Consider the following 24278-nt stretch of genomic DNA (forward strand, 5'->3'; position numbering starts at 1 on the left):
GAACAGTTTATGATTCAATTGGCACTTAGCACTTTATAAATATTGCGGCACTACATATTTTTTTACGAAGAAATATGTTTCTCTTGTAATTGTCTTTAACATATGGTCAGGCCTGAGCCCGGAGAATCCATTCCAGCAAGGAAGTAATTGATCATCTAAGATCATGTTATTACTTCAATCAGCATGTTGTATCTAGTGAAGATGATTAATGAAGAACATTTATTGAAACTTCAACATTTCGGTTCACTATGGAGCTTTGATCAGGAATGATGATGGCTCCATAGCATGAACCATTGATGAGGGCTTGAAGTTGGAAGAAGATATACATACACTCATATCATCTGTTTTCAGCTTATTGTCCTGTGTATGGGGCCAAAATGACTTCAGACTCTTTGACCACTTCTTCAGCAAGATATTGACCAAGCCGTCTGTAGAATCCCATTTGGTAAGGACCACCTTACGCTATGGACGTTGCCCTTTCCTGAAGAGTCAACCCCTATGTGATTCAAGAGTTGTCCCAGAGGCTTAACAATTACATCAGTCTGGTTTGATGCACCACTTGGGTGGCCAAAGCAGGTCAATATCTGATTATTTAGTGATTTGATCAGGTCTAGAAGACCATCCAGACCCTCATCACATAATGGTATCTATTACTCCAAGACTTCTGGGACATCACCAGTTATATCCTGCTAATTCACTACTCAGCAGTATATTACCCCCCCCCCAATCTGCCCACTTTGGTATAAGCCTTAGGACTTAGCGCAATATGTGTGCAATGCAAAGAAAAACAAAAATAAAGTATACCATAGAAAAAAAAACATTTTATTTTTGTTTTCCTGTTTCAGAGATTTCATGACAACAAAAACATCAACAGACTATTGATCATTAAAAATAAGTTATATAAGAAACTTAATCTGATAGAAAACAAGTCATTTAGTTTAATGCCTTCCTTTGGAGGGAATTTTATAGAGGGGGATGGCAGAAAGGGAAAATATAGAGAATATATTAGTAGGGGTACCTGACATTTCATTCCTTGCTCAAGCAGTTACTTTTTGGATGGAAAGAAAGAAAACAAAAAAGAAAAGACAGAACTATTTGATTTTAGCTCTCCATAGAAGCAGCTCTGTGCTATCTGGGGCTGTGTCTGTAGTGCCGACCATTGGCTACAGATTTATGGTTTACTATTTCAGATTTTTTTTAAAAGCATTTTAAAAGCTTTGCATGACCTTTTATTATGTTATAGACATAACTGTTGTTAGCAATTTTTCACATGGTCTTCTTTTTTAAAAGTTTTTGACAGGGGCGATCCTGGGGCTGCTGCCTCCCAATGCCCCCCTTTTTTCCGCTCGGAGCAGGTCAAAGGGGGCCGTATCTCTGCTGCTCTTTAATTTGCAAGAGGAGGCTTTTTGCCGCCCCTTGTAACTGGCCGCTCTCAACTTGCCTCGTGGCAGGAGCGGCCCTGGTTTTTTAAATTATTTGCCTTCCTCTTGTGCTTCTTTTCAGATTTCAAATAGGGGGTCACTGACCCCGACAGTGAAAACTCTGTTACTCTGTGAAAGGTCTGTTACATGATTTCCTGGCTGATTCAGTATGGCAAATTCTTCCACGTTCTTGTATTACAGTTGATCATCTGTCTTTAGGCTTCTGCACTAGACATAATGCAAATATGTAAGGATTTGTATAAACAAAGCATAGGTAGTTTATTGCACCAGTACATTGCCCCACCAATCAGCAAACAGTTCTGGTCAGTTACTTCAAATTTGAAGATAAAAGCAAATATCTGGGTTGGTTGCTATAGTTCTGCATTAGCACCTGCATCTTCTCTTGGTCCCTGTGACTTCTTCAAGTGTAAATATATATATATATATATATATATATATATATATATATATATATATATATATATATATACACACACACAGACATATATATATATATATATATATATATATATATATATATATATATATATATATATATATATATATATATACACAAATCTTCAAACCGGCACACCCTTGAAAAATCTTTGCCTTTTTATTTTTAGTAGAGTCCAACGTTTCGGTCGGAAAGCAGTAGCTATGTGTCCCTTGCTGTTCCCTGCACTGCTGGTTCTGACAATGTTGTAGAAGCCAAACAAGTATGCAAGTAACTGATAAAAAATGAAGTGTTGACTAGAGAAAAGCCAACTTCCACTGAAGAAAAGCACAAAAGTGTGGCAGAATTGATTCTAGATAACCTGCTCCTTCCCACACTTGACCGGTCCCCGGGGACATCGAACGAGTCAGGCGTAGGCTGATACATCACTGGAGGGGCAGGTAATGGGTGGTAGCAGCATCACCACTAGAATATTTGCCCATGACCTACTCAACCCTGTTCTTAAAGTGGTGGGTTCCGTGGGCTTTGAGCTGAATTATATTTTCTTTCATTCACTCTAACAAAATCTAACAATGAATCGAGCATTTCAAGACGGTACAGCACTGACATAAATGCTTAAAGTGGACCCGTCACCCAGACATAAAAATCTGTATAATAAAAGTCCTTTTCAAATTAATTATGAAATCCAATTTCTTTTTTTATTAAAGCATTCATAGCTGTTGTAAACTCATTTAAAAATATCAGCTGTCAATCAAATATTGTCTGCCCCTCCTCTATGCCTAGGCATAGAGGCGGAGCAGACAATTACTTTCACTTTCCATTCAGCACTTCCTAGATGTCACTGCACTTCCCACATTCCCCCAGTTCTCTTAACCATTGAATTGTGTAACCAGTACATGGGGATGGACATCAGGTCCCCCATTCTGGTGCACAAACAAGACTCTGAGATGATGCAAGACTTGTCTTAATAACAGTGTCCACAAAATGGCTCCTGCCTGCTTGATATAATTATGAATTCCCAGACTGATGGAAACAAGATTTAAATAATTTATACAGTGGAATTAAAGTTCATTTTGCTTGACTAACATGATAAAATAGGATTTGAAATAATTTTTTTGGGTGACGGGTCCCCTTTAAGAATAGTAGATGTTCTGTTGGAGAGAACCATGTCCTATTTATAAGGCGGGTTTATCTACCTTTTTCCCCCTAACATGGATATCCGTATATAAGAGAAATTGCTATGCATGGAAGATAGGCCAATGCCATTGATTTTTAGGGGCATTGCCATAATCATCGCAAACAATATGGCAGATTGCAATCTGATTTTCATATAGTCAAACATACATATACTTCTATTTTACCACTTATTTAGAAACACACATTATTTCCCTAACTAGGTCAAAGGCAGGTCAATAACAATTGCTGATCATCTAACAGAATCCACCAAGCTGTGCCTATTCAGGTGGGTCAGCCGGGTTATAACATGGTTATAAGCCAATAGGAAATAAATATGGGGTAGAAAAAGAGAAGCTGTGGAAGGCAGGATCCAAAGACCACAAGTAGCAGTCCATAAAAATTTGTTGCAAATAAGTTATAGTTCTCAATATATATATAATGTATATATATATATATATAAAATTTACAAATAGAATAATCCCTTTATACTAGCTTACAATATGAATTGTCAAATGGGGATGGGGGGACACCATCCCCCGGGGGGGAATCATTTGCTGCTCCAAGGACCTTCTTCACATTTAATGTACCAGCTTAGCCAAATCTGTCACGTTCAATGCTAGCAAAGTTCTACGTTGCCCGTTTTTACAATCAAACTCTTCAAGATTTCCAGCTCTTTGAGTAAAGGCGACACAGTAAATACCAGGCACCAGTGAAAGTGCCAGTTTTCTGCCTTCCCTGTAACAATATTCCATGATATAGTCATCAGCCGCATGACTCCAACGTGAAAAGGCACTGAGTGAGCTAACGGAAAGTAAGATTCTCCTCCCGGAACTGCTGAACAAGGCCACTTGGTGCTCATTTATATCCAGTTGCATGCATCTTGGAAGCCTCTTCTGTAAATGTTTACATTGGTGTTGAGACTCCAGGAATGTGTGTGTTGAAGGCCTTTTGTGCCATGCTGTAAACAGGTTAAGGAAAAGCATTCCTCATTCCCTAACCACAGTAATGCAAGGAGAGGGATCAACCTCTTCTCTCTATTTTGCTAACCCTCGTCTTTTACGTCCTTCCTGTCCGACTCAACAAGGTACAGACACACGCTGTGTCAATACGGATCCAACGCCAACCCACAAGCTTGTTGGCATCTATGGTCAGAGCCCTCACATAAGACTGTTTTGCTTTGCACTCAGATATCCATTGCTTTTTGTCTACACCTCGGCATCCTCTAGTGGTGCTGCCTGATGGATTGCACTTGGTCTCAAAGAAGTATTGCTTCAGTGGTCCTGTTAGAGTCTGAATCTCAGACATGACAGTCACTATTTTACCCCGATCATCCACGGCTGTACGTTTATCGGTAACCCAGACGTTGACACTGTCACACACAGAGAGCTCTCCCCGACGGGACAAGCTGACCGAATCAGATCCTGATGCCCGTTTTAGCCGGGAAGTCTTGTTGGCTGGTTCTGGATGTACCACTGTCTCCTCTGACAAGAAAAGTAGTGGAGGTCCAGAAGGCTCCTCACTTGAAAGAGTCACTCTAGGTGAGTATAGGTTCCAGTCCTTACCAGCCATGCTGGAATAGGTGGATGACAAATCTGGAAAGAACCCATTTTGCAGGACATGACTGAAGTTGTTGGGAACTGATTGCCGGTCTGAGGCTTCTGATGTTTTATCGGGGCCATAATCCAAATCTGTGTTCCGGCTCTGGAAGGGGGCAGCGCAGATGGCACAACAGTATGAGATCACCATGGCATAAAGGCGGAGGATCATTACTTAATCCACCTCAGACCACTGCAAAAAAAAAAAAAAAACAGAATTAGAATAGGGCTGCCATTATATAATTTATGCAAATTATATACATAGAATTCTTTTAGGGTCTAAGTGTGATGTAATATTGGAAGAACAACAGAATGTTCAATATAAGTACAAGTTTTAATGTTTGTTGTAAACAGCCGAGGATGACAATGCAATATTGGGACTTTAACATCTATAAGGCAATGGGCAGAACTGGGCATTAAAAGGTAAAGTCTAAAATAAAATAAGGCTAGAAATGCTGTATTTTGTATACTAAATATAAACATGAACTTACTGCACCACAAGCCTAATCAAACAAATGATTTATGCTTTCAAAGTTGGCTACAGGGGGTCACCATCTTGTAACTTTGTTAAACATCTTTGCAAGACTAAGACTGTGCACATGCTCAGTGTGGTCTGGGCTGCTTAGGGATCGTCATAAACAAAGCTGTTTGAGTTCTGCATGGCTGGGAAGTAAGGCGAGGGCTCCCCCTGCTGTTCATAAGTATGATTGTTTCCCTGCTCAGCAGTTAGGGACCGTCTTCCAATTCCTATCCACAGCAGTAAATGAAGGGAGAATTTCACTACATACAGTCAGGTTTCTTATAAAAACGGTGCATATTTTTTAATTAAAGTATATTGGAGATAGGTTTCTTTTTCATTAAAGATGCCTTTACATGCCCTTTAATGGTTGTTAGCCTTTTTCATTTTAAATCCTCCCTTGGAAGTACAACCTTTGGCCAGGACCTCTCTCATCTGGTACCAAGGTTATATACAGTATATATATATATATATATATATATATATATATATATATATATATATATATATATATATATATATATATATGAAAAAAATGGTGTATCAGTCATTCAGCCATAATATCTAAAATACCAAGATTATCACCCATAATCCCAACATTATTGACCTTCACGTTGGAATGTCAGGTTTACCCAGGAGAACATATAAATATTCTCACCATATTGGCATTCTGGATGAGTCCCCTTCCACTGCTCCAAGCCCCACAGGTTGAAAACCACTGGCAAATCTAAAATCTACAAGTTTGGAACTCACATTTTCCCCTACACATTGATCACAAAGACACAGGTAGAACCCCCTCACACACACTCACAAACAAAAGCTGTATTATTCTAGCTTGTATAAAATTACTTGATTTGAAGTTCAAAGAAAAATAATGACTTTCATATCATATCATATTGCTGCTGAAATACTAAAGCCCAAGGCTGCAAACCACAATGGTGGTAAAAAATGAACTTGAGTAGTGATGAGCGAATTTGTCTTGTATCGCTTCGCCACGAATTTCGAGCTAAATTCACGAAATGGGGGGAAAAATTTGCGAAACGCCGGCATCGGAAAAACATTGACGCCAGCATCAAAACCGTCACCGGCGTCCAAATTTTTCACCAGCGGTGAATTTTCACGGCAAATTCGCAAATTTATTCGCCGGCGGCAAACCACACACACGTTTGCTGCGAATTCATGCCTGCTTAATAAATTCACCCATCAATAAACTTGAGGACCAATGCCTATGGACCAATGGTTCTGCAAGAATATCTGCTCCTCTTACTCTTACTATAAACCATCTGTAACCCACAGGTTCCTTCTCTAATGCATTTGGCTCCGAATTACACAAGTTAAAGGAAAACTTTACCCCCAAACAATGTAGGAATCTGTAAAAAGATATTGCACAAAACATTTTCATAATAATATACTTTTCTAGTAGTATGTGCCATTGAGTAATCATAAATAGAAAATTGCCATTTTAAAAGGGCAGCCCCCTGGGATCGTACGATTCACAGTGCACACAAACATACCAACAAACCATACTTGTTAGGTCACTTGAGCCAATTAACAGACATAGTTCTGTCTTTTGCTTCAACACTTCTTCCTGTTACAGTTAGAGCTGCAATATTTCTGGTCAGGTGATCTCTTCCTGGTACAGTTAGAGCTGCAATATTTCTGGTCAGGTGATCTCTGAGGCAGCACACAGACCATCATGAAATGGTGGCTCAAGGCAAGAGATGTAAAAGGTCAATATTTACTTAAATATATAGACCAGTTTGGTTAGATTCTTTAATATGCCAGTTAATATGATGCAAACTATCTGTTGCTTAAGTGTTCATTCTGGGGGTATAGATTTCCTTTAATAGAGAAACCCCACTGATTCACCATGTTTTATGCACAGATACAATTTTATTCAGGAAATATAATTGTACAGTGGTGGACCCTATACAGTAGGTCTCAAGTCATCCTAAGATCCCATTCCAGTGTGGGATTGTTTGTTGACACAAATGGAAACTCCATAGGTGTAGGCCAGAACATAAGAAGTAGGGTCCTATGAGTCATTTCTAGATAATTCTATGTATATTCCACCCCCTCTCCCAAAACTTATTTGATATGCTCCTCTTCTTCAAAACATGTAGAATTATACTGGTAGACTAAATCAGCAGGGAGGTCCTACATTCAATACTGTTATTCAGCAGATCAAAGGATCGAAATGACTACCTTTACTGACAAATTACATTTCCACTGGTCTCATTGGAATAATAACATACTGTAGATTATATGTATGAATTGCTTTATTTCTGATTTTTGGGTATTAAGTCTGTGGCTGCTGAATAGGATTCCTTGACTTGCCCGTTTATAGATAGGGGCAGGGGTGTAACTACAGAGAAACAGAGGGCCCAGGAGAAATAGGGACCCCATAAGGCCCTAATTAATGAGCAGTTTCAACATATTTAAATCAAAAAGGACAACCAGGATATGTTGGGGGCCCTAAAATTAATTTGCTGTGGGGCCCAGTAAAATCTAGTTGTGCCACTGTATAGGGGAGACTAAATAATGAACATGGCAGTTATTATAAAATGTGGAAAAAACAAAGAAAATAGCAAGTACTTGTGATTAATTGGACACAGCCCACACAGTTCCTGTATATTAACATTCTTGAGGGGTCAATATAACTATAAAGTTATAGGACATCTCTTTGGATGTTCTGTTTTGATCACCCCCAATAAGCCTTTAATCTTGGGAGGCAGATGAAAAGAATCAATGAGAAGAGGGGGACTGGAAATAACTGCTGGAATGGCTAATGGCTATGAAATCTATATACCGTGCTCCTGTCATACTGTCGTCTCACCTTTCCCCATACACAGGCAGCATGGCTATACACCTCTTGTAAAAAGATAAAAGCCTTGAGGGACAATTGAAAAGATTATGAAACCGAGTATCAAAGGAAAGTGAGAACATTTTAGAGATGTGGTTAGTGTCTGGCACAGTTCTCCGATCACATGTGAAGTATTTGAATTGAGTGATCACCCAACCGGGTACAAACACACGATGAGACAATAAGAAATGCCAAATCTTGGCCTTCAGTGAAATGCCAGGGTACAATCTCCAAATAAAACAAAGAAAGATGCGGTTCGCATCGGAGCTCATCCGGACTTGCTGTGTCTGCCTGGTCGCAGCCTGTGCGAGACGCCAGTTACTTCACGCCGGCATCCATTGCAGAAATCGACATACTCTCGCGTATTCGGCGCCGATCCAGGACATCACAAGGACAGTAGCGTTAGTGCAAAATTTCAGGCTTTATTTCAACATACACACAAGTGAGGGTTTTAGCGGTGGGCGTGCATGGCTGACTTACGCGTTTCTTGCCGGATCTCCCGGCACTTCCTCATGCACGCCCACCGCTAAAACCCTTACTTGTGTGTATGTTGAAATAAAGCCTGAAATTTTGCACTAACGCTGCTGTCCTTGTGATGTCCTGGATCGGCGCCGAATACGCGAGAGTATGTTGATTTCTGCAATGGATGCCGGCGTGAAGTAACTGGCGTCTCGCCAGTTACTACAATCTCCAAAGCCTAAGGGCAGAGACACACATTGCTATTTCGGAAGATTATTCGCCCAGCGATAAATTGATTCTTCTTCGGGCAAATAATCTCCCTGAACTGTCTTCCTGCTGGCTAGAATGTAAATCGCCACCGGGATGGCACTCGCAAGACTTCGTTTTCCAAAGTTGTCCGAAGTTGCCCCACGAGGAAATTTCGGGCGACTTTGGAAAACAGAAGCGATCCGAGTGTCATCCCGCCGACGATTTACATTCTGGCCAGCGGAAAGGCAGTTCAGGGAGATTAGACGCCTGAAGAAGAAGCAATTTGTCGCCGGGAGACTAATCTCGCGAAATAGCAGCTTGTGCCTCTTCCCTAAAGCCCGTCCGCGACTAAGGAGAAGGGTATGTAAGTGTTGTACCTCTACACATCTATGATAATCATCTATTTATATATGTTATTTATTCATGTTAGCTTAATAACTATACAATACAGGTATGTTGTAATAATAAAACAGTATCTTGTACTTGACCCAAGCTAAGATATAATCAATACTTATTGGAAACAGAACCATCCTATTGGGTTTATTTAATGTTTACATGATTTTCTAGTAGACGTAGGGGCACATTTACTAAGGGTCGAATATCGAGGGTTAATAAACCCTCGAATTTGACCCTCAAAGTAAAATCCTACGAATATCGGATTCGAAGGATTTACCGCAAACAATCGAAGGATTTTAATCGATCAATCAATTTTCCTTCAATCAAAAAAGTAATGGGGAAGGTCCCCATAGGCTAACATTGTACCTCGATAGGTTTAAACTACTGAAGTATTTTTTTAAAGAGACAGTACTTCGACTATCGAATGGTCAAATAGTTGAATGATTTTTAGTTAGAACCGTTCGAATCGAAGTCGAAGTCGTAGTCGAAGGTCGTAGTAGCCTATTTGATGGTCGAAGTACCCAAAAAACAATACTTTGAAATTCTAAGTTTTTTTACTTCGAATCCTTCACTCGAGCTTAGTAAATGTGCCCCTTAATGTATGAAGATCCAAATTACGGCAAGATCCGTTATCCGGAAAGCCCCAGGTCTCGAGCATTCTGAATAACAGGTCCCATACCTGTAATACCTAAGGGAGGGTGATATATTCAGTATATCTTACCCTTACTTACACTATTACCTTTGGTAGAATGGCAAAGTAGTAAGCCCTTTGCTTAGTTAATTAGTTAGTCCACCAACAGAGGATTTTGTTTTGAAGTTCTGCAGAAGTGGGAAAATCACAGGCTTACATGCAGAGGCCTAATTATTGGTTCATTTTACTGTCATTTCAAGCCATGGGCAATGACGGGATTATTTCAACTATGCAACCACGCCGTCTTTATTTGGGTTAGTAGTTCAGCCACTTACACAGGCCTCTTAGTTCTCAGCTCATTTAATGTATTTCCATTATGAGACAAAATAAATAGGTATAAATTGTACTTTGTATGAAACATAAAGATAAATATAGAGGCAGTGTTTGGTTAAAAGCACAGACACTGAGCTTTAAAGGGCATGTAAAGTCTAAAATAGAATAAGGCTAGAAATGCTGTATTTTGTATACTTAATATAAACCTGAACTTACTGCACCACAAGCCTGATCAAACAAATGATTTATGCTTTCAAAGTTGGCTAAAGGGGGTCACCATCTTGTAACTTTGTTAAACATCTTTGCAAGACTAAGACTGTGCACATGCTCAGTGTGGTCTGGGCTGCTTAGGGATCGTCATAAACAAAGCTGCTTGAGTTCTGCATGGCTGGGAAGTAAGGCGGGGGCTCCCCCTGCTGTTCATAAGTATGATTGTTTCCCTGCAGAGCAGTTAGGGACCGTCTGACAACTCCTATCCACAGCAGTAAATGAAGGGAGAATTTCACTACATACAGTCAGGTTTCTTACAAAAACGGTACACATTTTTTAATTAAAGTATATTGGAGATAGGTTTCTTTTTCATTAAAGAAAGTAAAAATGGGATTTTATTTTTTTGCCTTTACATGTCCTTTAATTATATTTATGTAGGAACGCCACCTAGAAATTCAATACCTTAGGGGGGACCTTCTTTATTCTAGAGCAGATACTTTTGGTTGTGATAAACCCCCCTTTGAAGTCAAACATTGGTTAGTTCATTACAATATTACTCTCCTATATTTCCAGCAATAGATAGCGATGGGCGAAATGTATTCACCAGGCATGAATTCGCAGCAATTTTTTCAAAAAATTTGCTTCACAAAAAAGTTGCACATGTAAGTTGCAAATATTTTTGACTCCCATTGACTTTAATGCATTTGGACAAAAAAGATGCACGTGTAAAAATTGCCGAACAAGTAAAAATTTTTGCAGGTCAGAATTATTTTGACGGCCATTGACTTCAATGCGTTTCGCAATTCTTTTCAGAGTTTCGTGAATTTTTTGGCGAAGCAAAACAGGACAGATTCGCCCATCACTAGTGATAGACTGTAAATAAGCATTCTACATTAAATTGTTCTTTCATTGTCTTTCATGCCATATCCCTAGATGTTCTAAAGCTCTCAATATTTCAGTGAGCACTCTTTAAGTGCATCTAAAACCCTGGATATAAACCAAACAGGTAATAGGAGTCTATAAAGGTGGATAAATAAAGCAGACACCAATCAAATCCAGTATACTCTTTAACCAATCAGATTCAGCAAATGTTGAACTTGATAAGTCATGCAACACACACATCCGCGACTGGAGCTATACCTCTACCTTCCCACTACTAAGGGGCAGATTTACATAGGGTCGAATATCGAGGGTTAATTAACCCTCGATATTCGACTGTCGAAGTTAAATCCTTCGAATATCGAAGTCGAAGGATTTAACGCAATTAGTTCGATCAAACGATTCGAAGGATTTTAATCCATCGATCGAACGATTTTTCCATGACCAAAAAAAGCTTAGAAAGCCTATGGGGACCTTCCCCATAGGCTAACATTGAGGTTCGGTAGGTTTTAGGTGGCGAAGTAGGGGGTCGAAGTTTTTTTTAAAGAGACAGTACTTCGACTATCGAATGGTCGAATAGTCCAACGATTTTTAGTTCGAATCGTTCGATTCGAAGTCGTAGTCGAAGGTCGAAGTAGCCAATTCGATGGTCGAAGTAGCCAAAAAAAACCATTCGAAATTCAAAGTATTTTTTATTCTAATCCTTCACTCGTGCTAAGTAAATGTGCCCCTAAGTGTATTCTCTTTATGCTTAAACCTACAGCCAGTACTTTTCTTGGGTTAATGCACCCATTTTATTGACCAACTCTTGTTCGGGGCCCCCTGGCTCATAACAAGTTTACAGAAATAGAAAACATTTTTGACCAAGTCATAGTCAATGTAAGACCCCATCACATACGGTAAGTGTTTATTCCATGATTGACCTTCAGTCTGTGGTTCCAAGAGTATCTAGGAGAGTAATTAAACATCCTCACCAAATCTCACCCTAACCAAACTTCACACTTGGGCACTTTGGGCACCCAAAAACATGCAGTGTGTGGAAATGATAAAGCGGTTCTGCTCAGGGTGTGAAGGGCAAGGTTTTACCATGGCACTGGAAAGGCTAGGGAAATGGCATGTATCTTTTTAACTGTCATCCTGTGATGTTAAGAAATTGATATACACTTGCACACAGACGCCGGCTCGGAAGAGATCACATTGCCTTCATCCACACTAGCCTGGGCTCCAGCCAAAAACCTGAGCGCACTCCTTCAACGCAGATCAAATGTACTTCTGAAATTCCACCCCAGGCTCAGGTTAATCCTCAAACTGTGGCTGAAGAGCCGCTCTGAACCCGCCTGTCTCCATGTCTGAAGCAGACGCTGCTGATAAGAGTCATGCCACCCAACGGCTGCCCTGCTGGAGCGCTGACATGTTGTTGCTCCCCTTGGGACACACTTCTCTTGGAGCTCCAGCTGTTTTTACTGGCATGGTTAGCTGAAAGCCAATGAGCTGTCCATCAAAGCTATCATCATCTAGTTAATACCCCTTTGTGAGTCATTTGTTAAGCGCTCCTTGAATGTTAACTCTCCACAATCTCTCCCAAGCATGCACCCATGGCACTAACTACATAGTAACTAACAACAAGCACTAAAATTCTTCCCACATCAACAATAAAATCTGTTTTTTCTTAAACCAGTTGGGAAATTGGTTCTGTTATGTAACAGTGTTATAGTATTATTATTGCGATCACAAATGGTTCCATTTTTCTATATTAATTCATTGACTGTAAAATTGAATGGGCCAAAAAGCACCCTCTATAAGTGCAGCAAAGATATCGGGGGGGGGGTATACAATATAGTATGACAATATGGTGGTGACAGCATTTGAGATACCCTAGTATGTGCCCTTTCAGCTGTTTTATAAATAGTGTAGTTGAACCGGCTTCGGGTCAGTTTTACCCTGCGTGGCTATTTAAAAACTGAAAGGGGAAGTAAAGTCTAAAATAGAATAATGCTAGAAATGCTGTATTTTGTATACTAAACATAAACATCAACTTACTGTACCACAAGCCTAATCAAACAAATGATTTATGCTTTCAAAGTTGGCTGCAAGGGGTCACCATCTTGTAACTTTGTATAACATCTTTGCAAGACCAAGACCTTGCACATGCTCAGTGTGGTCTGGGCTTCAGTTGGGAGGTTAAGATTAGGGATTGTCATAAATTATCAAAACAGCACAAATCAAATAATATCTGCCATAGAAGCCGATACAGCAAAATATACAGACTGCACCGGGTCTGTGGATACAAATCTCTACACAGTCGCCGGCTGCTTCACAGGGAAACAAACAAAGGTGCTCTAGTTCTGGGAAGTAAGGTGGGGGGCTCCTCCTGCTGTTTGGAAGTATGATTGTTTCCCTGCAGAGCAGTTAGGGAGCGTCTGTAGTTTCCTATCTGCAGCAGTCAGAGCAAGTAAAACGAGGGGGGAATTTCACTGCATTCAGGTTTATTATAAAAACGGTTCACATTTTTTTAATTGAAGTAAATACTGGAGATAGATTTCTTTTTCATTAAAGAAAGTAAAAATGGGATTTTATTTTTTTGCCTTTAGATCCCCTTTAAATAAAGTCCAGAGAGCAATGGTTTGGTGCAGAAAACATGTACAAAAATCCTAATTAATTGCCCCCTTCAAAGCAACATTAGGGTCAAGAGGGTGCACTTGCCCATTTATGAACCAGAGAGTCCAGTTTATGGCAGACCCGTCAGGTTTTACAGCAGAATGACAGCAGCTTAGCAGCCGCCTCGTATACACATGGAACTTCCGGGCTGCCTTCTCTAGTGTTCCAGTGTGTGTTGTTGTTATTGTGGAGGTCATAAAGCCAGTTTTAATCCTGTGCTATAAACAAACCAATTAGAGATTCTGAATGTCAAAACCACAAAATGAAATGTGACTTTTTTTTAAAGTCTGATTGACACTGAAGGGCTAATTTATCAAAGGAGGCAAGGTGCAAAAAACCAATGCTAAGTGCCAAGTTTTTTTGCCTACGATGTACCTTGCTCCCAGACAGAGCTGGGGCCCACATTCAAGTCTTTCATTTACTTGTAATGCAAGAGACACATATAATCCCTGTACCCAACTCTTGTCGTGCTCCAGGCTGCTGCCCTCAGTGGAGCAACTAGATGTTACTGGGCCCCACAACAAATTCATTTTAGGGCCCCCCACATATCCAGTGATTGTCCTTTTTTACCAATATATTTTGAAATTGCTCATTATTTGGGCCCCTATTCCTCCTGTGCCCCCCCTGCAGCTGCAGGGTCTGCTTTCGCTGTAGTTCCACCCCTGGCCCTCTGTGATCTTCCAATAAGATCTTGTACTGCATAAGGGGGTATATGTGTATGGTGCTCTAAATGACACAGTTTTTTGATCCAGCCCTGCACTAATCCTTATGCAATGTCATATTATTCCCCATAATATCAGTGCTGGTAGTTGCAGTTAATATCTAAAGGCCCGCAGACTGCTCAACCCTGTGCTAATAATAAGTATGCAATAAATGACATTTTACTGTACGGCCTCTTTCATGTCTGGGACTTAAACTGACTCAGGCAACCTGTCAGCTCAGATCAGTTAAAGCTATAACAGCAAGTATGTTTAATAACACCCTGCAGCCCAGGTTCCAATCCCCAGTGCTGGTTCCTTATTGTAATTCTAATTTTTTAAATGTTTTTCTTGTTGTTCCTTATTGTACCCCTAACTAGAATCCACCTTCCCCCTAAAATGCCTGGCAGAGGCTGGATAGGCTGAAGCTAAGATACAAACAGAATATCTGACCTATTAGATATTGATATGACCCATAACATGCAGGGGTTGCACAATGTAGCCAGGGCCAAAAAGTCTGGGCTTTTTAGAAGGGAAAGAGAATGTATTTTAATTAACTTACTAAAACTGGGCATATTTGCACCTGAGCAGTAACCCATGAATGATCAGTAGTGATGGGCGAATTTTTGTGAAAAAAATTTTTACGGCAAAAAAAATATTCGAAACGCGAAAATTGACACATGCGTCAATTTTGATGCCGGCGTTAAAGTCAATGGGCGTCTGAATAGTGTTGACGGACGACGGTTTTGACACGAGCGACTTTTCCAGAGCACGTACAAAATTTTTATGGGTTATAACAGTTTTGCTAATGAAGCTGAAATTGCCCTTTAAACTGTGTCTCAGTTCCCCCTGCTTATCTTAAATTGTTACATTAGTATCTTTGCTTTTATTTAATTGTTACAAATATGTCTAAGTGCAGTGTTGACTGTTGAGTATTCTGGGCTCTCTGCCAAAAAGCCTCTTTTTTTAATTAAGTATCAATTTCTTTTTCTGACTTCGGTGAAGGAGATCAAAGAGAAACTCGGGACATTTCAGTAAGAAATCTAAGACTGCAGGGTCAGCTGTCAAAATCAGGACTGACCTGCAGAAAACGGGACAGTTGGGTGATATGATACAGGTATGGGATCTGCTATTCTGGAAACCCATTATCCACAAAGCTCAGAATTATGGAAAGGCTGTCTCCCATAGACTCCATTATAATCAAATAATCCAAATTTTTTTAAAAATGATTTTCCTTTTTCTCTGTAATAATTAAATAGTACCTTGTACTTGATTTGAACTAAGATATGATAAGTCCATATTGGAAGCTTAATGAGCCTATTGAGTTTTTTTTAATGTTTACATGATTTCTAGTAGACTTAAGGTATAAAAATCCAAATTACCGAAAGACCCGTTATGCGGAGAACCCCAGGTCCTAAGCATTCTGGATAACAGGTCCCATACCAGTGCCAAAACAGAGTTATTTCCGGTACTATACAATTCAGCAGGAAAATATGAGGCCCATTTATTAAAGGGATACTGTCATGGGAAAACATGTTTTTTGAAAAACACATCAGTTAATAGTGCTGCTCCAGCAGAATTCTGCACTGAAATCCATTTTTCAAAAGAGCAAACTGATTTTTTTATATTCAATTTTGAAATCTGACATGGGGCTAGACATATTGTCAATTTCCCAGCTGCCTCCGGTCATGTGACTTGTGTCTGTACTTTAGGATGGAACTGCTTTCTGGCAAGCTGTTATTTCTGCTACCTAGGGACTGATTCACTAAATTCGAGTGAAGGATTCAAAGTAAAAAAACTTCGAATTTCGAAGTATTTTTTGAGCTACTTCAACCATTGAATGGGCTACTTCGACCTTCGACTACGACTTCGAATCGAAGGATTCAAACTAAAAATCGTTCGACTATTCGACCATTCGATAGTCGAAGTACTGTCTCTTTAAAAAAAACTTCGACCCCCTAGTTCGGCAGATAAAAGCTACCAAAGTCAATGTTAGCCTATGGGGAAGGTCCCCATAGGCTTGGCTAACTTTTTTTGATCGAAGGACATTCCTTTGATCGTTGGATTTAAATCCATCGAATCGTTCGATTCGAAGGATTAATCGTTCGATCGAAGGAATAATCCTTCGATCGTACGATCGCAGAATTTGTGCTAAATCCTTCGACTTCGATATTCGAAGTCGAAGGATTTCAATTCCTAGTCGAATATCGAGGGTTAATTAACCCTTGATATTCTACCCTTAATGAATCAGCCCCCTAATGGAACTGGAGCAGCACTAGTAACTGTTGTGTTTTGGAAAAAAACATGTTTTCCATTAAGTTGGTTGTTCAATATATATAGTAACCAATATATATAGTTTGAATAGGACTTGCTCGCTCCGGCCAACAATACAAATATATATTCAATTTCCTTTTAATAAGAAATAGACCCAGAGAAAAAAATTAAAGAAACCAATAGTCTCCCATTGTATCAATTGCTCCATCTTCCATAAACAGTTGGGTCCCATTACCCTTGCAAAGCAGCGTCTCGTAGATGGGAGATACTATCATGGCTCTGAACTTGTGAAATGCGCACGCAGGATGCCGGGATCTTGGGCAGGTTGCTTTAATTTTCTACATTTAATACAGAGTATCATTAACCAAAGCCAGATGCAGCCCAGGCACGGACCGCGCTAAGACTGTTTAAATTATTTATCCTTCAATGAAAGCGTTTGGTTACAAAAAATACATATAAAGTTAAGTAAATACGGATGCCCACTATAGCGTAGAAAGGAAATTGTGCACTTTTTAACAGGAAACTCTTTATATTGAAAATGTGTGACCTTTCCCCACTGCGAATTCGGCTTTGTGCCCGAGCCTACAATAAGAAATTCAGCTTTCAACTTAATTATTGCATGTAGATTGTAAGCTCTTAAGGGAAGGGCCCTCTTGTATCAGTCAGTATTTGTATGTAATCTGTATGTTTGATTTGTACCTAGATTTGCTGGAAAATACTGTCTTTTGTACATTTATAACTTGCCCCCTGCTATTATCCTGCTGCGCTTTAACTTTTCCAATGTGTAATACCACCGGATGTCACTAGAACTCCACCTAGTGCAAAGCCTAAAGCTGGCCATAGACGCAAAGATCCGATCGTACGAATCAACGTACGATCGGACTTTCCCATCTCCCGACCCTCCACTAACCATTCAGATCAAAGTCTTTACCATTCCGATCAAATAAGAACAGATCAGCAATGTTCTGCCCCTGACAGCAATCGTACGATACTTATGTCTGACAACACTAGTGACAGTCTCCCACTGAAAATCGTACGATCGGCAATACACGCAGAGATATTATCTACAGCCGACAGAAATTTTCTAACCTGTCCGATCGACCAAACGACCGATCTCCGACGGACGAAAAATGTCGGGACTCTCCACACATGGTCCCATAATCGTACGAATCCTCGATTCGTACTATCGGATCTTTGCGTCTATGGCCAGCTTTACAGCAGCCTCCAAGAGACCCCAGGGCAGAGTCTCAGCACGTCCCATCTCTTGTCGATGGTGAGAGTTGACAAGTTCCCTTTGGCAAAAAAAGCAACGACAACACAGGATGGTGGGCACCTTCCATAAAAGAAGGCTCAATCTTCCATTATCAGATGAGAAGTAGTAGCCAAAAGGCAAGCAGATAAAGGAAGGCTGAGAAAACTAAAAGCATCATTTTATAAAATACATTTTTATTCCTTATGACAATTTTTGCACTTTGTACCTTGCCCTGAGGGTTCTTTAAAGGAGAAGAAAAGCGACCAACGCAGTTTATTGCCAACAGATTAGCCACAATAGTGCAAGCTATAAAACTATATTTATTCTGCAGAATGCTCTACCATACCTGAGTAAACAGCTCCAGAAGCTCTCTCTGTTTGTTTAGGATAGCAGCTGCCATATTAGCTTGGTGTGACATCACTTCCTGCCTGAGTCTCTCCCTGCTCACTCATTGCTCTGGGCTCAGATTACAGCAGGGATGGGAGGAGGGAGGGAGAGAGAAGCAAACTGAGCATGCTCAAGCCGTAGCCCTGGAGGTTTAAGTTGAAAACAGTAAGTCTGATACAGAAGCCCATGAGTACACAATAGATGGAAAGAAATGTTGTGTTTCTTTTGACAGAGGACTCAGAGCAGCATTACTTTGAGGGTTTACTGGTGTATTTATAGAGACCTTTCTGATAAAGCTTACTTAGTTATAACCTTTCCTTCTCCTTTAAGATCCTAGAATTATTTATCAAAATCCGAAAAGTTCTCACTATTTTTAGTTTTTTTGACAATAAAAATCGGAATTTTTCATGATTCATTATACCCCGAGGATGGAAAAGGTCCAAAACCGAAAATCCGGCATCTCAGACCTGCCAAGATTGTATATAAGTCAATAGGAGAAGTACGTTGGGTTTCGTGCAAAAATCTCAAAATGTTGTGGTTTTCAGGCAAAAATCAGAAACAATCGGATTTTTCGGGCGGAAATTTTTTTTCCTGAACTGGAATTTTTCCGGCAAATGTATTGATAAAAAATGGGAAATAACCCGTGTGCATTTTCAGAAAATAATGAGATCAATTCATATTTTGATAAGTAACCCCCTAAAAGTGGCCACAAAAACCATAATAGGATATTGTGCCACCTAGCAACACATATATATAGGGCTGGATTTACATAACGAGCACCCCTAGGCCCACTGTCATTCGTCACCCCAATCCCCTCCCTTTTTTTCGCTCAAATTTTCATCATCGGGACCAGAGCAATGGGGATTGGCACATGGGAAATTTAAAAATGATCGTATCTCCTGCGCATCCCCGGTGTTTTTGAACCAATGTGGGTGTGGTTGGAAAGCATGCTGCCCCTTAAAATTCTACAGTCCTAGGCCCGGGCCTTGGTGGCCTTTCCACAAATCCGGGCCTGCACATATATGCAGAACTGTGTCAGGTTGGCCAATGACACCCAAAGTCTCCATACACATACCCCGTATATACTGTATAAAGATAATGATGTTGCTCATCTGCCAACCAATGTTTTCTGCTTTGTCAACCAACTGTAAAGCTTTAACTTCCAGAAGCAACTTTTGCCTCTACGATGGGAACAATTGTTCTGGATTTCTTACAGTAAGGCAAGTTCCCATAATGGTGTAGGGCTTTGGTGGTACAATACGCAGAAAATCTCTACATACAAAAATAATATTGTCCCATTTATAGTCAAGGCTTTGCTCTCCAAGCACATGCTATTTATACTCATTTGAAGGCTCTGGGACATGGTTTCTTTTATGCATAATTGCCTAATAAATCCTGTGATGTGAACCAGACAGAGGAAACGCTGTGATTAAATTTCTGTTCCGAGGCTGTTCCGTTGCATTCAGGTTGTGCAGTTTAAAGTAGCCAAGGACAGAAAGATTGAATGGGTGAGATGATATAACTTTGCATAGTTATCTTTGGCAGTGGTACATGGGGTGTTCAACTGTTGCTCCTGTAGCTTGTTTATATAATATAAAAATATCTGGAACGGTCCAATTCCTAAGACGGACGAATGGCTAGTGTCAGAGGGTTGATAGTTGTCACCCCCACCCTCTATGACGCCATAACGCTATATGGCCCAAGGCAGGATGGACTATTATGGCGAATGGTCTACTGTGGACAATGGTCAATCATATAGTTTATACTAGGCCATACAAATAAAAGATCATCACTCTGTTTCTTAAATTCCAGAGTATCAGCATAACGCCAGTCTGTCTGGTGTGGCCCCCTCCTGCAGACGTGCTGCTCGAATAACTGGAAATACCACAATGGCCTTGGTTAGCCATAGCTGATTGCGAGGCTGTGGACTGTTGGAGCTAGGCACAGTATGTTACAACATTCCTTTGATAACATGTAAGACTAAGTAAATCATTTAGACATTAATTGTACAAGGAGGAGACAGACTATGTATGGTATTTCCGTGAAACCCTTGTCACAATTATTGTAAAAGCCTTCTGAAAGCTATATAATGCCTGGACCAAGAGGTGGGTCTTTGGTAAGTCCTTGGCTGACATTCTGTGTGTTACTCCAACAGCTTACCCAGACAAAACTGTTATGTTGTATTATGTAAGAATAAATTGCCTGACTATTTCTAAAGGTTTTCCTTTACTGAGTTTTGTCTTACACGAGGTCAAAATGGTACTACAAAAAATACCATCAAGCTGGACTCATTTTTGGATAATACTTGCCCGATGCCCATGAATTTAAAGAACTGTGTGGTTGCTAGTGTGGTTGGGACTCTAACAACAAGGGTTGAAACCTAGTTTATTATGTTCACCTTTGCCTGTGGATCTTCATACCTTTAGGATTCTTACACATGGGCGTTTGTTTGTGCGCCCCCCTGCGTTGTGTTTTTTATCGTTCAGCCTCAGGGGAGCTCAGGAATTATTGTCAATGGGGCTGTACTCACACAGACGCATGTAAGCGCCAAACACAGGTTGGGACGCAGCATGTCGCATTTTATCTGCGTTTGGCGCATACATGCATCTGTGTGAGTACAGCCCCATTGACAATAATTCCTGTGATCCCCTGAGGCTAAACGGAAAAAAAAAGGGGACAGGGGCGCTCGGCCAATGAGGCAGCCTGAGGCGCTCGCCTCAGGTGACAGTGCCAGATACATTTCCAGGGGCGGCAAAAAGCCGCTCCTGTACCTTTAAGAGTCGAATTTCTGGTTTTGAAAGCAGAAATTCGGCTTTACTAGTGCACATTTCACATTAATCTCACATTTTGGATAAATCTGCCGCATAGGAGGTTATTTATTAAAGTGTGAAAGCCAAAAACTCCAAACGTTCGAGTTTTTTTTTTTACTATATAATCCAAATTTTTAGTGAAAAAAAAAATTGGCTTTTTCAAGATTTATTATACCCCGAGGATTGAAAACGTCAGGTTGTATATAAGTCAATGGGACAGGTTTCGGTTTGGAAGTTTCTGTCGTCTCTGCTGGAATTAGCCTGAAAATCCAACTATTTCAGACTTTTCTCGCAAAAATCCCAAAAATTCTAGCTTTTTGGGAAAAAAAGCCTGAAAATATCGTATGATTCAGATTTTCACTTTTTGATAAAATTGTGTTTTTTTATTAATAAATAAGGGCACATCATGGATTCTACTTCGGTCAGACTTTGTAAGTTAAATTAATCAGATAAATTCGGATTTTGATAAATAACCCCCTTAGATTGTAAGCTCTGCAGCGCAGGGGCCTCCTTCCTCAAGTGCCATTTAATCTTTGTTACTTTGTATATTTATCTTTATTTATTGCACTGTTTGTTTGTTCTATTATAACTGTACTGCAACCATGGACAGGGCATTACACACTAATGTGATATAAATACAGATATAAATACACACACGTTTGTATTGAAGTCTTCTCAAGTGGAGCAGAGTGTTGTTAGTGAGTGTGAAGTAGCTTCCCATGTGCTGCTATTCACAGACTGCTCTGATGGATGGGCGAGCGTTAGATAAATATAGAGCTGCTAATTGCTGAGCGCAGCACCATGGCATTCCCAACATGCTTCCCAAATCAGCAGAAAAGAAATACGGGCTTTTGTAAATTCTTTTGAAAGAACATCTAAAGCCATAAAGTCCAGTTTTGCATTAGCCAAATCTATGTCGCTCCATACACCAGTCCTAGTTCCGTCACTTACTTTATCCCGCTCGCTTTATCCGTTGCAGAGTTGGACTCAATCATATAGCTTGCACACTACAGCCATTTCCAATCTTCTCATTATGGGATCTTATTTATGACCTACAGTATACAGGTACGGGATCCGTTATCTGAAAACCCGTTATCCAGAAAGGCCTTCTCCCATAGGGGCAGATTTATTAAAGGGCGAAGTGGCCGTCGCTAGCTAAAATTAGCCAAAATGACAATCCTGCTCACTAAAAAGCATAGAGGACAATTCGCCAGTTTACGAAGTTTAGCGCCCTTTCCCCAGCCCAATTTTCTCTCAGGCAAATGATCGTTACTCTACAAATTTATCAAAGTGTGACTTTCCATAACGTTACCGTTTTCGCCAGAGTCTGCTTCGCCAGGTTATACCTGACATATTAATAAGATGAACTCCATCCTCCTCAATCTAATGTCAGTGACATCATATCCTGTATGCCGAAAAGTCATAAAAAAAGACAAAACGCTGACCTTTTTTCATATTTTAATGTAGGATTATGTGTAACTGTTGCAACTGTTAAATTTTTTTTTGGTATTTTTTTTTAACCATTTGAAGCTCATGCTACATTTGCTCATGTCTAGGACATTAGAGGATCTCTTTTGTCTTTATTTTGCTTCCTTGGACTTGTGTAATAATAAGGGGCACATTTACTTAGCTTGAGTGAAGGAATAGAATAAAAAAAACTTCGAATTTCGAATGTTTTTTTTGGCTACTTCGACCATCGAATTGGCTACTTCAACCTTTGACTACGACTTTGAATCAAATATCGTTCGACTATTCGACCATTCGAGTCAAAGTACTGTCTCTTTAAAAAAAACTTCGACCCTCTACTTCGCCGTCTAAAACCTACCGAACCTCAATGTTAGCCTATGGGGAAGGTCCCCATAGGCTTTCTAAGCTTTTTTTGGTCGTAGAAAAATCGATCGATGGATTAAAATCCTTCGAATTCGTAATTGCGGTAAATCCTTCGACTTCAATATTCAAAGTCGAAGGATTTACCTTCGGCAGTCGAATATCAAGGGTTAATTAACCCTCGATATTCGATCCTATCTAAATCTGCCCCCCCAGTGTCCACTTCAAGCAATTTCCCCAAAATCTCTAATAAAGACATATATATGACCTGTATGTACCCGATCTATTTAAATTGACCTAAGCGTAAGTGTGTTAACGAAGTTTCGCTACGCAGCAAGTAACGCTTAGAAATGCATGCGCTGATGAATTTTCGTCTGCCTTGACGTAACTTAAAATTTTGATAAATAAGCATATGTGCTGCAATTTAACGTCATGACGAATTTTGGCGAAAAATAGCCCTTTAGTAAATTTGCCCCATAGACACCATTTTATCCAAATAATCCCAATTTTAAAAAAAAAATGATTTCCTTTTTCTTGTAATAATAAAACAGTACCTTGTACTTGATCCCAACTGAATTATAAGTATTCCTTATTGGACTTAAGGTATGAAGATTTAAATTACGGAAAGATCCGTTATCTGGAAACCCCCAGGTCCTGAGCATTCTGGATAACAGGTCCCATACCTGATTTGTAGGTAATGTAATATTTTCTTTTGTTTTACTCTGATTTGTTTCTGTAATTTTGATTATTTTAAATAAATTCCCATAACTGTGTGTGTGTGTATATATATATATATATATATATATATCTATATATATATCCAGGGCCGCCATTAGAAATCACGGGGCCCCGTACAACAAAATTTTTGGGGCCCCCTGGGCCCCGCCCACACTGACGACCAAGCTCCGCCCCATATCCCGCCCACATCGCAGTTAAAAGACCACACAGACATCAGCGCTAAAAAAGTAACCCCCCCCCCACACAAGTTGTAAAAAGCTATTGATGGTCAGGGCCCCCTTATAAAAAAAAATTGGGGCCCCAAAAAAAAAAAATTAATTTTTTAAAATTTTTTTTTTTTTAAAAACATTGGTGGCAGGGGCCCCCTGTTAAAAAAAACTTGGGGCCCCAACAAAAAAAAATGTAAAAAAAACTAAAAATAAACAAACATTGGTGGCAGGGGCCCCCT

The 24278-nt window shown here is 39.9% G+C and overlaps 1 protein-coding gene across 1 annotated transcript in view; it reads right to left on the reverse strand.

Moving 5' to 3' along the window:
• Window positions 1–2929: 2929 nt before the first annotated feature.
• Window positions 2930–24278, reverse strand: part of ntf4.S (neurotrophin 4 S homeolog) — a 76569-nt gene continuing 55220 nt past the window's right edge. The window contains exon 2 of the mRNA XM_041571617.1: window positions 2930–4842. Coding sequence (XP_041427551.1) covers window positions 4111–4821 — 711 coding nt within the window. The 5' untranslated portion in view covers window positions 4822–4842 and the 3' untranslated portion in view covers window positions 2930–4110. The remainder of the gene's footprint in view (window positions 4843–24278) is intronic.

The sequence above is a fragment of the Xenopus laevis genome, chromosome 7S (genome assembly GCF_017654675.1).
Source record: "Xenopus laevis strain J_2021 chromosome 7S, Xenopus_laevis_v10.1, whole genome shotgun sequence".
Lineage (NCBI taxonomy): Eukaryota > Metazoa > Chordata > Amphibia > Anura > Pipidae > Xenopus > Xenopus laevis.